General features: G+C 52.5%; 1 protein-coding gene across 29 annotated transcripts in view; it reads right to left on the bottom strand.

Annotated features, from left to right (window-relative positions):
• Nucleotides 1-15,246, bottom strand: part of MYO18A (myosin XVIIIA) — a 151,625-nt gene that overhangs the window by 9,770 nt on the left and 126,609 nt on the right. For 20 of the 29 annotated variants that reach the window (XM_083479692.1, XM_083479705.1, XM_083479689.1 and 17 more), the window contains 8 exons: nt 14,467-14,580; nt 13,769-13,885; nt 13,138-13,221; nt 12,869-13,006; nt 9,686-9,871; nt 7,774-7,913; nt 6,352-6,396; nt 1,324-1,446 (listed from right to left, as the gene is read on the bottom strand). In XM_083479692.1, the coding sequence (XP_083335818.1) occupies nt 1,324-1,446; nt 6,352-6,396; nt 7,774-7,913; nt 9,686-9,871; nt 12,869-13,006; nt 13,138-13,221; nt 13,769-13,885; nt 14,467-14,580 (947 nt within the window). The remainder of the gene's footprint in view (nt 1-1,323; nt 1,447-6,351; nt 6,397-7,773; nt 7,914-9,685; nt 9,872-12,868; nt 13,007-13,137; nt 13,222-13,768; nt 13,886-14,466; nt 14,581-15,246) is intronic. The other 9 variants (XM_083479695.1, XM_083479707.1, XM_083479711.1 and 6 more) reach the window with 1 other exon arrangement.

Below are 15,246 nucleotides of genomic sequence, written 5' to 3'. Positions count from 1 at the left end.
GGCAACAGGTGTCCTATAAATAGCCCGTCTGGTTCCTGGTCACTTCCAAAGACTCTGAGCGAGGGGAGGGGAAAGGGAGGGAGAGGGAGAGAGGTGGCAACTGGCTGGCTGGGCTGCTCCAGCAAGACACCCTCTTCAGTAGCCAACAGGCAGATAGCCACTGACCACCTTCCGGTGGCCTGAGCGTGTGGAATGGAGCGTGCGCCTTCAGTTTGTGCTATTGAGGGTTCAGGAACTTGCAGAGGGAAGGGGGAAGGGGGACAGGCTCGTGGCCAAGGCTGCAGAGAGCCCTCTGCCCCGGCCCTAGTCACTACAGCTGTGCTCTGCCCTCGGCAGCACTACTTCTGAACACCACAGGAGGGGAGAGTGCTCTCGTGTTGAGAGTCCTGGATGACCCTTCTCTCCTGAAGGCCTTTTTCCATCTGGCTTGGGAGGCCCCCGACTGACTCCAGCTACAAAAGCTGAGGCTGCTGAATGGACTCTTGGGTTGCTGTTGAGTTTGTTTTTTTAAAAAACTTTACTTTAGATCTCCTTGTGATTTATGCAGATTTTGTTCCATATGGTTATGTATTTTTTAATGTTTCATTTTGTTTTCGCTACTTTTGGTATGTTGCAGCCATGTGTTTTCCCCCATGTTGTAAGCTGCCGTGAGCGTGGTTTGAACTGTGGAAAGGTGGCATACAAATAAAATTATGCATGTATGTATGCTCAAATCTTGTTTGTGGGTTTCCCATTGGGGCATCTGGTGGGGTCCCTGTGAGAACAGAAGGCTGGACTGGGTGGCCTGAACCAGCAGGGCTCTTCCTATGTTCTTACGCCCCCCCCCCAGGCGCCCCTTCCTGGCCTACTTGACATTCTCCCCAAGAAAGGTGGGTGCAGAGGAAGGAAGGCACTGAACCCCTTGGGATGACGGACACCCACCCCCAAGGAAAGTGGGGCTTGAGAATGCCTGCAAGGATAATATGTGTGTGTGTGTGTGTGTGAAGATTCAGGAGCTGTCTGGCCAAGTTACAGGGGGCCCAGAAGTGGCCCAGAGGAAGACGAAGGGGATCCATTCCATCAGCCACAGCTAACTGCAGTTTGGGATCCCATCTCCTCACTCACTGCCTGGAGTCTCTGGACAGAGACAGATTCTCTTCCTGGGAACCCACTTGCAAGAATCCTTTCCCAGAAGAAGGCCCCATATGCAGACAAAAAGTGGATGCTGGGAACAGGATGCATTGCACCAACTCGATTCCAGTGGTGAGGAGGTGGGTAAAAGGAGGAGGAGGAGGAGGAATGGAGGCTGGGGAGGGGAGTCCTCCCAGGCCCCATAATGCTAACCTGCTGCTCTTCAGGCTGCCGTCCTCGGAGACCGTCTTGGAAGACCCCTTGTTCTTGGACAGCCATGACTTGACACCATCCACACGGTCCTCGAGCTCAGAATCGACGTCCGAGTCGCCCTCGCTGGAACAGGAGGGAAAAGGGCTGCATCAGAACTGTCCTTCCCAGGGCAGGCGCCAGGATCGTATTTGACATGCACAACAAAGGTACTTAGGAGGGCCAGCCAAGAAAGAGTTAATTGGCAGTCGAGGAGGAGGGACCTGCCCCCAAACCTCACCTGGATGAGAGCAGGGTGCCACATGCTGATGAACGGGACTGGGGTTTAAAAACCCTTGGAGCACCCTCCTGACCTTGGCCAAGGCCAGAGAGAAAGGTTAACTCCACTGCTGAAAGAGTAAGTGCAGGAAATCGTAAGTGGGGGAAATTGCTGCAAAGAGGAACCTGGTAGGCCTCTGTGAGAACCGGGTGCTGGACTAGAGGGGCCCCCTTTGGCCTGATCCAGCAGCCAGGCTCTCTTATGCTGAGGGGAGCTGGATGTGGCTGGATGCAGGCTTCGCCTCCTGTGGTCTGCACACACACAACTCAGGAAGGTTTTCAAAACAACTCAAAAGCCTACAGGGCCTTCTTGGCCAGAGGTGAGGGCAGGAGGAGTGTGCAGGATAGTCTTTCCCACCCTGGCGCCCCTCCAGATGTTTCAGAGTCCAAATCCTCCTTCTGATGCACCTTTGACTCTCTGGGGGAGGAAAAACTGCCGTCTCCGGCAGCTTAAACGAAGCTGCACCTGGAAAGCGCCCAACCTGGCCAAATGTCAGGGGCATGGGAGAGAGGGCTGGTGAGGTTTGTGCGCCTGCACCATTCTCCATCCCTGAAATGTATTTTAAAGAAAAACGTCACATGCCCACTGGCCTGGAGAGCTGGAGAGAGCTGGAGACGGAGAAGTCTGTGCTATGCTGAGATCCATCACCCTACCCTGCGGAGAAGGAGATAGCCGACAGCCTCTTGAGCCTCTCCGTGGGTAACTGCCGAGCTGCCTTCAAGGGTCTCCAACCGTCAGCTTCAAGTTATTTTTGTACGCCACGATGTCATTCCCGATTCTCACAATATGCTCCTGCCTTTGAGGATCTGCTTAGAGTAGTGCGCCTAGGAGACCCACGATGGTGCTCAGGAAAGCAGCAAGCACAGCTCTTCCTACTGGCTACTGGCTTAGTGCTTAGGATCTGAAGCTGACTGGTGTGACCTTGGGCCAGTCACTGCCTCTCTCAGCCTAACCTACCTCACAGGGTTGTTGTGGGGCGTATATGAGTGGGGAGAGAACTATGCACACCGTCACGAGCTCTTCGGAGGAAAACACGGGATATAAATGCAGTAAAATAAACCAACCAGCCAACCCTGGATGACCTCAGGCTACCTGACAGCGGTACCCCTTTCTTCCCCCCCCCCCACCGCAGTCAAATCCACCCCCCACAAAACCCACTTCTTCCACAAGGCCTCTCTCACCCCACTGCAGCCTCCAACCACAATGAAGTTAAAAGGGTGTATTCTATTTGGCTTCTCCCTTCTCCATTCCTGGAGACTGTAGTTTGTTGAGGAGGCTAAGAAATTTCTGTTTGCATTCTCAAGAAGAAAACACACACACACACACACACACACACACACACACACACACCGTAGGATCCCTACAGGGCCAGAGATTCCCAGCAGAAAAATTAGCCATGTTTGCACCAAACGGCCATGTCTTTGGAGGAAAAGGAGCCATATCAGATAAGCCGGTAGAAATAAGCCACCTCCAACCCCCACCCCTTGCTCGTTCATATCATAGAGATATTTCCCACAGGGGAGGCTCAGAACAGGACTGAGCAGGGAAAATTGAGGATGTTGTAGAGGGGACGAAAGGGAAGAATCTACAAAACGGTGAGAAAGAGAGAGACCCCTCAAGGCGAGGTACATCCGAGAGGGCAGGCCCATTAAACCTTCAAATCCCCCAAGAGCTGGCTAACGAAAAGAGTCAAAGGCTCGTTCCTCTGCCAATACGATGAGTTCAGCTCATTAAAAGAAAGGGGGAGGGAAAACCTCAGAACACCTTTCTTCTCCATCCACCCCAGCCCAGACTCCTGGCATCCATCTCCTCCCCCCACCCCAGCCCATTGCCAGTTGAATTACGGGCCTGAAAAGATAATAAATGGTAGAGACAGCAGGCAGATGTTAAGGAGAGGGAGGAAAGGGGGATATTGCAGAGCTGCTGGGGACAGGAAAGGGGAGCAAAGCTTCCTTTCTTACAGCCCTCCACCTCCTCCTCTGCCAGAGCATCAGATTAAGGCAATGGCGGGGAAGAGCTACACTCCGCTGTCCCCTGGTAAACTGGGAGTTTAGCGGGCCCCAAACAGCAGCTACTCGGCTGGGCAAAGATTTATGGCCGCAAGCGAGCCGAAACACCACACACACCCCGCCACAGGGTAGCGAGGCCTGATTTATATGGGCACGTAAACGCAGCCCCCATCCGGCTTAAAGTCTCTAAATTTATAGGCAGCGTCCGTAAGTGTATTGATTGCCTTGAGCACGGAAAAGCACAGTTGTGCGTGGGTTTTTTTTTAAAGGGGGGGGGACACAGGAACTATTCCTACACATTTAGAGCCGTCCCCGTATAAATCTCTCCTCTAATACAGGGGCTGTTTACCGCTTTCATTAGGATTACGGCAATAACAAGTGCGTTTACGAGCAGATCGGGGTGTTATTTCTCATTCCCACCTCGCTGGGCTCAATAACTCTTTGCCTGGTTTTTCAGGGAGCTAAGTGGAACGACCGTGGGGGAACACCCCCTCCCCTCCCACTAACACCCCCCCCCCGGAAACTTTGCAGAAACAGCCTCTACATCTCCCCCTCCTAATGGATATCTAATGTGAACTTAAAAATGAACGCTATTCTTCATTTCCTCCGTCGAGGGAAGAGCATGGCAACGGGCAAACATCTCTCCTGAATCCGAATCTCCCTTGTTAAATTCAAAGCAACGAGGTCCCCTTGATTAACCCAACATCTCCCTCTCTGGGAATAAATGCCAGGAGACAGGGTGTTTTTTGGGTTTGTTTTGTTTGCTCAGGAGAAAGAAACAAACCACAAAGAAATCTAAGGAGCCCCGTAAACAAACTCAGGGGGGCAGCTGAGATTTTAAATTGTTGGAATTAAACCTCCCGTCAAAGGCAATTTATGTCCAGGCTGGCGTTCCATTAGTTAACTGGGATCCAAATCACCGGGGAACGAACAAACGCAGTCTGAACTGTGGGGGACATTAATTGTGTGTGACAACAAGGCTCTAGCGGCCCTCTATCACTGCTACACAAGATTACATTTATCATTAGCCCATATAGATCCTGCCACAGCCACAGCCAAGCCCATCTTCGGCTCGGGGAGGAAAGAGGCTCTGCCATCACAGCCATCGCAGCAGGAGAGCCAGGATCCTGGGCTCAGAGAGAAGTCACGGGGTGGCACGCAGAATTTTGTCCAGGTTGTTGGAATATTTGGCTGCTCTGTGTCCTATGATGAGCAGAGTTATTCCAGGTATCAAAAACTCTGGATGCTCAAAAGCATTTTCCTGGTGGACGTCTCTGCCTCCCCCTTCCAAGCACCTAGAGCGAGGCAGTAAAGCAATCATTCAAAAAGAAGGCTGAAGAAGCCCACCCACCCATTTAGCACACAATTCTCCGCAAGGCTGCACCTCCCTACAGTGCCAGCAACAATCTCATACCTCCACAGTTGGAGGCAGCAAGGCTTCTGAAGACCAGCTGCTGGAAAGCCCAGGAGGGTAGAGGGCTCTCGTGCTAGGATCCTGTTTGCCATGGGGGCACCTGGCTGGCCACTGTGAGAACAGGATCTTAGACCAGCAGGCTCATCTGAGGTCCTCTCAGGACTATCTCACCCACTATGTAGCCTCACACCCGGTGGAACCACTCAACGGGGGGGGGGGTCACAGCCAATACCCTTCTATGCAATCGGTCTGCCTGCAAAGATTCTGCAGCGCCCACACACAACAATTTTGAAGTGTTTGCTCAAAAACGTTGTGTGTGTAATGCCAGTAGAGCTGGTGGGCTGGATCCTCAATGCACCCACTGCCCACAGGGGGGCCACTTGGACAGGTGTGCCCACTGGGAGCATCACCAGAATTCACCATAACGACAGGTGAGCCAACAAAAGAACTGGGAGGGAGAACTGAAGGAAAGAATTGGAGGAGGACTGTGCCTCTGCGGTACAGACCATCTGCTTTGCGTGGTGAAGGTCCCTCGTGCAATCCCCACTGGCATCTCCACGTGGGGCTGGGAGAAAGACGTGCTGCGTGAAACCCTGGAGGGCTGCTGCCAGTCAGTGTAGACAATACTGAGCTAGATGGATCTGACTATGCAAAATTATGACAGCTTCCTTTGCTCCTGTTTAAATCAACCTTTTTTTCAAAACGAGGGCTGTCAGAAGCAGTGTGTCCTGTTCCGCCGCCTTGCGTGTTCCACAAGCACTCGCGGGATTTCAGGCAAGATCTTGCCCCAAATGGCCACGATCTCACCCCAAATCAGCACTGATGAGAGCACTGCTTCTCTGGGTGATCGACTCGGGCGCTTCTGCTGCCTGAGGCAGTGGCGTCATGCTGCCTATTAGCTGGATCGGCCCTGAGGACTAGAATCTTACCTTATCTCTGGGGAGAGGGATTTAGCCTGGCTCTGGGAAGAAGGCAGGATATATATATATATATGGAGACAATACTCTCCCCCTCCAGGATCAGAAACCAAGCAAGGCTCGACCCAGCAACCCCTTCTTCACACACAAATCCCTCCCCTCCCTTCCTACGATTAGTTTCCCATTTGGGACACAGCAAACACAGAGTTAGAGCATACCAGGCCAATGCGCACGCGAGGAAGGGGGCTGCATGCAACTACATTGTGGGGGGTGGGGGAGGCCCTGTGGCCCCCCACCTCCCCTCCGTAGCATGCTTAAGGTTAGGAGTAACAAGGGGTTACTAGAAACCAAGGGAGAGAAACTCATCCTCACAGCTTATTCCTGCGCTTCTGGAACTTTGTCACCATGTCCTGCAAACTGGAGAACGGGGGGAGGGAGGGGGGAATGGGAGGGGGAGAAAACAGGCAAAATAAACACCACAGGAAGGCGGGACAAGGACGAGGGAGAAGGGAAGATGGGCAACCAGAAACGAGAAGCGTAGCTGGGGAGAGAAGAGCGTGACAGCGGGACTCGCTCGTAGAATCGTAGAGTTGGAAGGGACCCGAGGGACGTCCAAGCCAACCTCCCACAAAGCAGGAATCTAAAGACTTCCTGACACGCAACCTCTGTTTGAAAGCCTCCAATGAAGGAGAGCCCATCCCCTTTGGAGGTAGACCATTCCACTGTAAAACAGCTCTTACCATCAAAAAGTTCTTCCTGGTGTTTAGTGGGAATCTCTTTTCTTGTCATTTGAACCCATTGGTTTGGGTCCTCCCCTCGGGAGCAGCAGAAAACAACCTTGCTCCATCTTCCATGTGGCAGACCCTCAGATATTTGAAGATGGCCACCACACCTCCTCTCCCTCCCCTCTTCTGCAGGCTAAACATGCCCATCTCTTTCAGCTGCTCTCTGCAACAGTTTTTGATGGGAACTGCAAGGGCGCTGAAAATACCCGGATGTAGCCAATGCCAGCCCTCCTGAAGAGCAGGCAGGCCCACGGAAAACCATTTATATTGGCTCAATAACATGATATGAGTTGCAGCCAACTCAGTGTAGACCCAGTGAAATTAATGGGCAAGGCTAACTTGGGCCCATTAATTTCAAGGGGTCTACTCTGAGTACAGACTAGTTGGATACAACCCTATGCTTCTTTTCTTTTTTCCTTAAAAAAGGTTACACAAGTTATAATAATTACCCACTGTTGTATTTTATGTTCCCCAATAACAACTATTTTTTTAGCGTGTAATTACATTAAGTATCAAAATCTGTTGAGGATTTAATCATCATCATCTGATTTTGTTACTCGCTTTACCTTGCCCAGGGCAACCCAAAGTGACTTACAAGCCAAAGTGACTTGCTAAGCCCAGGTGGCTTAAAAGGTGTTCGGAAGGTGAGCTTATTCCACAACCATTGGTGATAATAGCTCCACAGAGCCTCTGTGTCCAAGAGCAGTCTACCTCTGGCTGTCCACAGCCATCACGCCCCGCTTGGGAGCTTCCCAGAGGCAACTGCCTGGCCACCTCTTGCCTTGGGCCCATGGTGGAGAACATGGTGCCCCCCAAATGGGGCTGGACTTCAGCTCCCAGCAGCCAGCACAGCCAATGGCCTGGAAAGGCAGGAGATGCATGATGCCTGCAGGTTCCCCAACCCTGAGAAGAGGATTTTGCTTAATGCTCTTATACCAGGCGAGGGCTACGCAGCGTTGCCTAGAAGGACAGCTCATTTGGTTGCTCCGGGTCCCCACCCATCGCCTACCTGTTGATGAGTTCCTCATTGTCGTCACTCTCCATCTCGTCCTCGATGGCGGCCTGCAGGTCACCGATCCGCTTGAAAGCCAGCTTCAGGTCTGACTGCAAGCTCTGGTTTGCAGCTTCTAAGCTCTCCAGATCCATCTCCTGGAAAAGGAGGAGAGAGGAGAGAATGACTCTGGGAGGGTAACAGGGACCTTGCAGACCCCGCTGTGCCGTTCTCCCCCACACATGCAAGTGGCCCATGCTGCTGCTGCTGCTGCTGCTGGCAACCCAGCTCTCTGCTGGTCTGTACAAGTGGGGGGAGGCAAACCTCTTGCCCATCACTAGCAAGTGTTCCTGCAGGGGTGTCCCAGCAGGGTGGGGCTCCGTCAGTTTGCATAGAGCAATGGTGAAGCCCAGGGTCTTGCCCTAACCAGGTGTGCACCCAAGAAGGAGGTGGAGGAAGAAACTGTTAGTTCTCTGCAATAGTTCTGCAAGAACGTAAGAACAGCCTGTTGGCTCAAGCCCATGGCCCATCTAGTCCAGCCTCCTGTTCTCACAGTGGCCAGCCAGATGCCTATGGGAACCCTGCAAGCAGATTCAAAGGCAAGGGCAACTCTCCCCCTCCTGCTGTGTCCAGCAACTGGTATTCAGAAGCATTGCTGCCTCCAACTGTGGAGGCAGGGCACAGACATCAAGGCTAGGAGCCATCGATAGCCCTCTCCTCCTCCATGAATGTGTCCAATCCCCTTTTGAAGCCATTCATCAAGTTGGTGGCCATCACTGCCTCCTGAGGGAGGGAGTTCCACAGTTTAACTGTGCGCTGAGTGAAGGAGGTCCTTTTTATATCAAGGATTTCTGACTCCCAACCATTTAACAACAACGGTGTGTTTTTCCTTCCCACTCCTAAATTAGCCTGCCAAAATGAAGAAAGCTAGGAAAGGCTGGAAGGAGGTGGAGGAACCAGGAGAGGCTTCTCTTTTAGATGGAACGCCTGCGAGTTCATTTCTGGTTCTCAAAACACCGCTGGAAATTCTTAACCCTGCAATTAACTTGGACATAAATTTGCACTTGCGTAGACGGCTTAGCCCAGTTGGGGGGACGGTGGAAGGGCTCGGCTCCATCCCAGACCCTCCAGTTTGCACCTGGCTCTGCCCCACCTCCCCCACAACTACTTTGCATTTGGCTCTGATTGGTGGGCTTTGCTGGGGGTGCTAGCTGGAATAAAAATACACAGAGCAGGGAGGGAAGGAAAGGGAGGGAGGGGTGGTGGAAAACCTGCCTTTGAGAGACTGGATGGAACAGGAAGAGGGTTCATGGTGAGCCTTGAGAAGCCAGGAGTGGTTTAATGAAGGGGTGGGGCTGCACCAGGTGTAGAGCAGCCGAGGGTCCACTTCTGGTTAAGGAGGATATTGACAAGCTGGAAGGTGTGCGGAGGAGGGTGACCAAGATGATGAAGTGTCTGGAAAGCAAGCCTTATGGGGAATGGTTGTGGGAGGTGGGTCTGTTTAGCCTGGAGAAGACTGACAGGTGATAGGGTAGCCATCTTCAAATATCTAAAGGTCCGTCACATGGAAGATGGAGCAAGCTTGTTTTCTGCTGCTCCAGAGAGAAGGACCCAAACCAACGGATTCAAATGACGAGAAAGGAGATTCTGACTTAACATTAGGAAGGACTTTGTGATGGTGAAAACCGTTCCCTAGTGAAACAAACTCCCTTGGAAGGTAGCAGATTCTCCTTCATGGGATGGTTTTAAGGAGAAGTCAGGTGGTCACCTGCCAGGGATCCTTCAGCTGAGATTCCTGCATTGCAGAGGGTTGGATTAGATGTCCCCCTAGGGTACCTTCCACCCCTACTACTCTGTAACTCTGTTCCAGCAATGAAATGGGCAAGGCGGACGTCCCCCAAAAGCCACACACACGCTTTCCCCTCCATACCAGTTCATGCTTCTTGCGGCTGGCCTCTGCCTCCTTCTTTGCCAGCTCAGCCATCTCCTCCTTGGTGTCCCGCAGCTGGCGCTGCAACCGCTTGTTCTGCTCCTTCTCCCTGTTCTCAGCCGCCGTGCGCTGGTCACGCTCCTCCGTCAGCTTCTCCATGTTCTCCTTCAGGCGGGTGGCCAAGCTCTGGGGAGGGCGGGCAAGGGGAGACAGAGGGGTTTAGATAGTGGTCCTTTATACCAGCTTGGGCTACGGGGGACATTCAGCCCAGTGTTGTCTATGCTGACTGACAGCAGCTCTTTGGGTTCCCAGGTGGAGAAGAGGAGCCTGGCTGCAGCTGGATCAGGCCAAAGAGGGAACGTCTAGTCCAGCATCCTGTTCTCCCAGTGGCCAGCCAGATGCCCGCAATGGGAAGCCCACAAGGCAGACCTGAGCACAGCAGCAGCGCTCTCCCCAGAAACTGGTATCCAGAGGCATTAAAGCCACCTGATGACGGTGGAGGCAGAACACAGCCCTGCTGGCCAGCAGCCAGTGATAACCTTATTCCCCTCTGTGGATTTGTCTAATCCTTTATCAGAACAGAGCTGTTGGATCAGGCCAATGGGGGGTCCACATAGTCCAGAACTCACAGTGGCCAGCCAGATGCCCCAATGAGAAGCCCATGAGCAAGACCTGAGCAGAAGAACACTCTACCTGCGATTCCCAGAAACTGGTATTCAGAGGCATTAATGCCCCCAACAGAGGAGGAAGCAAATAACTATCGTGACCAGTAACCAATTTTAGGCCCATTCATAGAGATAAGACCCTTTACAAGAGTCCTGCTGGATCAGGCCAATGGGGGGGCCAATCTACTCCAGCCTCTTGGCCAACCAGATGCTCCAGGGAGGAGCCCACGAGCAAGAGCACTCTACCTGTGATTCACAGGTATTCAGAGGCTGTGGAGGTAGGAAATAGTCCTTCACACAGCGCATGGTTGAACTATGGAAGCTGCTCCCACAGGAGGCGGTGATGGCCACCAGCTTGGATGGCCTGGGAAATGGACAGAATCATGGAAGAGAGAGCTACTGATGGCTACTAACCACAATGGCTAAGCTTTGCTCCTAAATACCAGTGGCTGGAAGCGACTGGAGGGAAGAAAGCTCTTGTGCTTATGCTCTGCTTGCAGGTTTCCCACAACAGACACCTGCGTTGCCACTGAGAGGAGAAGAGAAAGCTGGACTAGATGGGACCCCTTTGGCCTGATTCTCCTTATGTTCTTATGGTTCACTGTAGGCTGGTATCAGGATAGCACGAAAACAAGTCGAAACGAGGCACCTCCCTGACCTCTCCACCCTTGAGAAGGGGTGAAGGTACCCCCACCGTCTCCCCGCTCCATGGCAGGTGAAGATGAGACAGCAGCGACGTGCAAGGGCTGGTGCATCAATATTCATCTGCTGCACATAATGGCAGCAGACAGCGGCAATTACCGGGGCCGGAGCTCAGGAATAAGCGTTGCCCAATCGCTCCCCGCCGAGCACTAATGGAACAAACGAACCCGGCACTATGAATTTACATGAGGGGGGGTGGGAGGGAGAACTGGCTCGAGGGGGAGGGAGAGAGCGGAGGAAAGAGCAGGGGGGCGGCTGAGGAGTTGCGCCAGAGAGAGAGAGAGAGAGAGAGAGAGAAGGAGAGAGAAACTTTTTTCCCCAGGCGTGGGTAGAATAATCAGGGGGGCTTTGGTGAATTGGAAAAATAGATTTAACTTTGTGTGAAGTAATTACAGCATGTAATGTAGGGAGAAAAATAGATTCCATCCTTTCAAGGCAGCCGAGTGCCGTCCCCTGCATATTTATGGGGCTGGGGGGGTGTAGAGAGGGGAGGAAGAGAAGGGGGAAGCGAATAACGGTACAGAAATATTAAGAGGGAACTCTAAAGCTTCTCAGCTCCCTCGGCGGGAAAAGGAGCTGCGATGGTAGAATATCAAGCAGGGCACTTAACAGGTGCAAGCAGAAGCAGAGAGACAGAGACCAGCCTCCCCAAGGTGGCATTTGTAGGGCCAAGGACGTGGGGGGCAGGAGCAGGAGATTTACTTGCCAGCTGAGGCCAGGGCTATGGGGGAAGAGGACAGCAGGAGACTGGTTATTTGTAATTCACAGACCAAACACATCTCTCTCTCTCTCTCTCTCTCTCTCTCTCTCTCTCTGCTCTCCCTGGCTCTTGCAGCCCACAGATGCTTTGAATTTTGCACCTCCCACCATTCTCTCTGCTGCCCTTTTGTCTCGCGCAGGCTCCCACCTACCCCAGCCAATCTGCTTCCCTGAAAACGGCTCCCTCCCACCTCAAGGCATTAGAATGCTTGTGCACATGCTGTGACATCACAGCAACTGAGCCAATAGGGGGAGGGGGGACAAGTTTTTCACTCATCAAAGACCGAGGAGGAAGAGGCATGAGTTAGGGGGCAGGCACTTCTCACACGGGAAGCAGAAGGAGGTACACACATGTACACACCACGGCAGCTGTGGAGAGTTCTGTGCCTGTAGAAATCAATGCTTTCCTTTTAAAATACTCGGCTGGGGAAAAGAGCAGGGCTCTGCTTTCTTGCATTTTAAAAAGGGGAGACGTGGCAATTTGCACGCTGGGTGCATCCCCCTCTCCACAAGTAGTTGCAGGAGATGCATGTCTTGTTCTTGGTGGTTTTGTACTTTAGCCCAAACAACGTAGCGCATGGCACCACATCCTAACCTGAGGAATGAGCATAGATCTGGATAGGAGATGGGGGGAGAGACGGAAGGAAGGGGAATTGAGCAAGGCACCCAAAAAGGATCACAGTGACTGGGGACTCTCTAAAGACTCCCTTGGAATCTGTCTGATGTGATTTTAAAGTTCTGCATGGACTTTTAAGCGCTTCTTCCCACTTTCAGGGGCAGCTCAGAACACAAGACTCTATTCCAGATAATCTGACTCCAAGAGAGAGCACACCCCACTCAGCTTTGCCCCAGCGCCATCTGAGGGAATGAGAGCCCAGCAAGAAGCAAACCTCTTGGAGCCAGGTCTGAGCTGCCCTGGGGAGATATTTCGCTTCCTGGGGTCTGCTAGCCCAGGACCCGCTCACCTATGACAAACTTCACCGCAGTAAGCAAACCCTGCTGCTAAGGATGCTCTGCCGGCTCCAGAAAACCCTCTCCCCGGCTCCAGATTCCTCACCTCAAGGCGCTTCACTTGCGTCCTCTCGAACTCCAGCCGCGTCTCCAGCTCGCGGATCTTGGCCTCCTGCCTGCTGACCAGGGACTTGTCTACCATGGACTGCTCGACAAACTCCAGCTGGCTCTGGAGGCCTTGTAGCTGGAAATGAAGAAGGAAGGGGCTGTCACTCATGGTGGTGGATGGTGAAAAGGGAAGCACAGCCCTGCGTGGGGTGAAGAGCAAGAGGGGCAGCTGACTCCCCCCCCCCAAACACCCCCCCCAGTGCCTACCTTCTCCTGGAGCTCCTGCTTCTCTTTGTGGGCTTCCTCCAGCTGCGACTGAAGGTCATTGATCTGGGCCAGGTCCCGGGAGGCCTGGAGAGAACAGAGGATTTAGAAGCCAGCGCTGGCAAAGCTGAGTCCCAGAGATTCCCACCACCAACACCTCCCTGTTAAGAGACTCCTGCCAAATCCCCTGAAGAATGTAACTTATCATCTCTAGCTAGTAATTATTTTAGCTGTGTAATAATATATTTTATTCTGTTTTGTGCATTTTGCAATGCCTTTGGCTAGACAAATAATACAGACAATACAATCGAAACAGGACAGTCCCTACCCTCAGGCTTACAATCTTAAAAAAAAACAAAAAAAACACACAATATGCAAGGTAAAAGGGGCGGGGTGGGAAGAGGGAAATCAAAACTCGGTCGCCAGTTTCTAAACAGTTGTTCCTATACTGACCACCTATAATTTGTTCCTGTAACGTTTAGCAACCACAGCTGCTGTTTGCAGGAGTTACAATCAAACTCCTATGAATCTCTCTGAGGTGACGGTTAGGGGAGGGGGTTTCAGGGTGGGGTGGGCAGAGAGGATGCAGTGAAAGCATCTGAAAAATTGGGGCAGTGGTGGGGGAGGGGCTCACCTGAGCGACAGCCGCCTTGTGCTTCTTCATGAGCTCGTTCATGTCCTCCTGATCCTCTTCCAGGCGACTCTGCACCTCGTTCTTCTCCCGCTGCAAACGGCTCACCTGCTCTTCCAGCTGGGGGGAGGAGAAGTTCAGGAGCGAAGGGTGAGCTGGTGGCTAAGGACTCCTAAGGTTTCATCCCCTGCTAGAAGGATCCTGCAAACCAGAGCTGGGAACTCTCTTAATTCAAAGGCTGGCAAGTGATAGCAGGTGAACGCACCTCTCTCTGCCCTCATTTGCTGGGGAGGCGGCAGCATGGTCTCTTGCAGACCAGCTTTGGAGGAGATGACACTGAAGGCAGATGGTAACATCCTGAGAGCAATGAGGTCGGGTTGGAAGTGCCCTTGCTCAGTTCAATCTAAAAGGCAGCTTCGCCCCCCCAGGGGCCAAGCTCGGATAACGGAGTCTGCAAGGTGGATGGGGAACCCAGCTGTGCTTGGCATCAGTTGGCTAGTGCCCATGCCATCCCCAAGAAACCACACACAAACTTCCAGGCAGTTTTTGTACTTCTGAGCATCCTAGTTGGGTGGGTAGAATAGGGAACATTATATGAAGAAATAAAGGCATCAATGATCAGAGACCACTGATGTGCCAGACCTCATAGCACGAAGGATTACTTAAATTAGTGGGAGGAGATGATGGTTTGGGGTGCTTACCGCTCCCTTGGCCTTGGATAGGTCATCTATCTGCAGGTGCAGGTCCTCGATCTCCACCTCCATGGACTTGCGAGCCTTGACAGCAGCCGCGCACGTGAACTCTGACTCCTCCAACTGCAGCAAGAGCCCCCATGTCCCAAGGGGGTAGCGACAATTAGGATGACAGCCACTCACTCCCAAACCTCGCCTGTCAGCCTTCCAGCAAAGCCCCCTCACTGACACCACCATCTCTCCGCTATATGGCTTGGGCCCAGGCTACCTGAAAGAGCGTATCTTCCTCTAGGAGCCTGCCTGGGTGCTAAGATCCTCAGGGGAGAACCTTCTCTCGGTCCCACGAACAAGAGAGACATGGCTGGTGGTGACACAAGAGACAAGGAGCCTTTCCTGTGGCTGCTCCCCTATTGTGGAATTCCCTCCCAAGAGAGTTCAGACTGGCTCCCTCCTTGCTAACCTTCTGCTGGCAGGCTAAGACCTTCCTTTTTAGGCAGGCCTTTGAAAACTAAGGAGCAGGTGAGGCTGGTCACTGGGCTCCCATCAGGGCAAAGTGAATTTTGACTGCTGGCCCTAAGCATTTCCTGATGTATCCTAATTATTGTTTTTAACTAGCTTGTTTCTATTACTTTGTATTTTATAACTGAGGCTTCTAAATGTTGTAAGCTGCCTTGAATCCCAACTTAGGAGAAAAGGATATCAACACACTTAATAATAAAACAGTAATATTATTCCCCTGGGGTGTCCAGGCCTGGTTTTGCCTCTTGAGGTGGCGGTGTTTTGAGGTCT

This window comes from Podarcis liolepis (assembly GCF_965112155.1).
Source record: "Podarcis liolepis genome assembly, chromosome: 16".
Taxonomy (NCBI): Eukaryota; Metazoa; Chordata; class Lepidosauria; order Squamata; family Lacertidae; genus Podarcis; species Podarcis liolepis.
The sequence above is the reverse complement of the archived record's forward strand: the minus strand, read 5'-3'. Positions and strand labels throughout refer to the sequence as shown.